The sequence below is a fragment of the Halyomorpha halys genome, unplaced genomic scaffold, assembly GCF_000696795.3.
Source record: "Halyomorpha halys isolate HHAL.00 unplaced genomic scaffold, Hhal_1.1 Scaffold98.1, whole genome shotgun sequence".
Taxonomy (NCBI): domain Eukaryota; kingdom Metazoa; phylum Arthropoda; class Insecta; order Hemiptera; family Pentatomidae; genus Halyomorpha; species Halyomorpha halys.
The window spans coordinates 240,077-241,328 of NW_027107309.1; the positions used below are offsets into that span (position 1 = coordinate 240,077).

General features: G+C 30.9%; 1 protein-coding gene across 9 annotated transcripts in view; it reads left to right on the forward strand.

The window, feature by feature from the left end:
- kel (kelch protein) overlaps positions 1 to 1,252 on the forward strand; it is a 53,709-nt gene that overhangs the window by 33,721 nt on the left and 18,736 nt on the right. For all 9 annotated transcript variants that reach the window (XM_067045577.1, XM_067045579.1, XM_067045578.1 and 6 more), the window contains 3 exons: positions 177 to 352; positions 440 to 554; positions 932 to 1,072. In XM_067045577.1, coding sequence (XP_066901678.1) covers positions 177 to 352; positions 440 to 554; positions 932 to 1,072 — 432 coding nt within the window. The remainder of the gene's footprint in view (positions 1 to 176; positions 353 to 439; positions 555 to 931; positions 1,073 to 1,252) is intronic.

Below are 1,252 nucleotides of genomic sequence, written 5' to 3' on the forward strand. Positions count from 1 at the left end.
ATGATTAATCTGAAGTGTTATTGCTCAAAAGAACTATGACCTGAATGAATCAGAGGGGAGAGAAAAGTTTGATATGGATAGAGATTATTTTAAATTAATTATTTTTAAAAAATAGGTTTTATAACAGCTCCGCATTTATGTTTTAAAAATAAATGCATGAATTTTTAATTACTTAGGTGATGCTGGTTGTTGGTGGACAAGCTCCTAAGGCCATTAGGAGTGTAGAGTGCTACGACTTTGCCACTGAGACCTGGGTATCCGCTGCTGAGATGCCTGGTAGGAGGTGCAGGGCTGGTCTTGTTGTCCTTGGGACTAAAGTCTATGCTGTTGGCGGTTTCAATGGATCTCTCAGGTTACATTTTAATATCAAATCATTTTGTGAAATGTTCTTTGTAATTTTTATTATATTTAATAATCTCTATCTTCTTATGTGATATAGGGTGAAGACAGTTGATGTTTATGACATAACGACTGATAGTTGGAGTGTTGGTATAGGCATGGGTGCCAGAAGGTCCACTTTAGGCGTAGCTGTTCTGAACAATTGCATATATGCAGTATGTAACTTAATTTTCCTAATTAAATATTTACAATGGAAATGAATTTTTACTTTTAAACTTTAATTATTAATTTTTTGTACTTGAAGACTGAGAAATTGTACCGAAACATTGTTATTATATAATTTTAAAATAAATACTGGGAGCTGTAATTGTATTTTGAATAATTTTAATTTATGAAGATCTCTCCTTAAAACTTCAGAATTAAAAAGTAAGTAAGAAAGAAGAAAGAAGACTGGAGTATTGAGCGAGTTATTCCTGTTTTTTCTAAAGCTTCGAACGAATAAATTGACTAATTATTATTACTTGTTAATTAATTATTGTTAGTTAATTAAACTTTATCATAGTTTAAAATTTCTTATTAATTTTACTTGTAGGTTGGTGGTTTTGATGGCTCAACTGGGTTGAATAGTGCAGAAATGTTTGACCCAAGAGAACAAACATGGGCGATGATAGCAAGCATGTCTACCAGGAGAAGTAGTGTTGGGGTTGGAGTTGTTAATAATCTTTTATATGCTGTAAGAAAAGTTTATTTAATTTTGATGGTATACTTTCTAGCTAATTTCAAGAAATTAGAGGCTGTTGTACCTATGTATTTATTGAACAATATGACAGAAAGTGAAATATATGATATGTATGTATATATGTTAATATATATGTATGTATAGTTGACCGTAAAAATTGATATATAGGGAGAT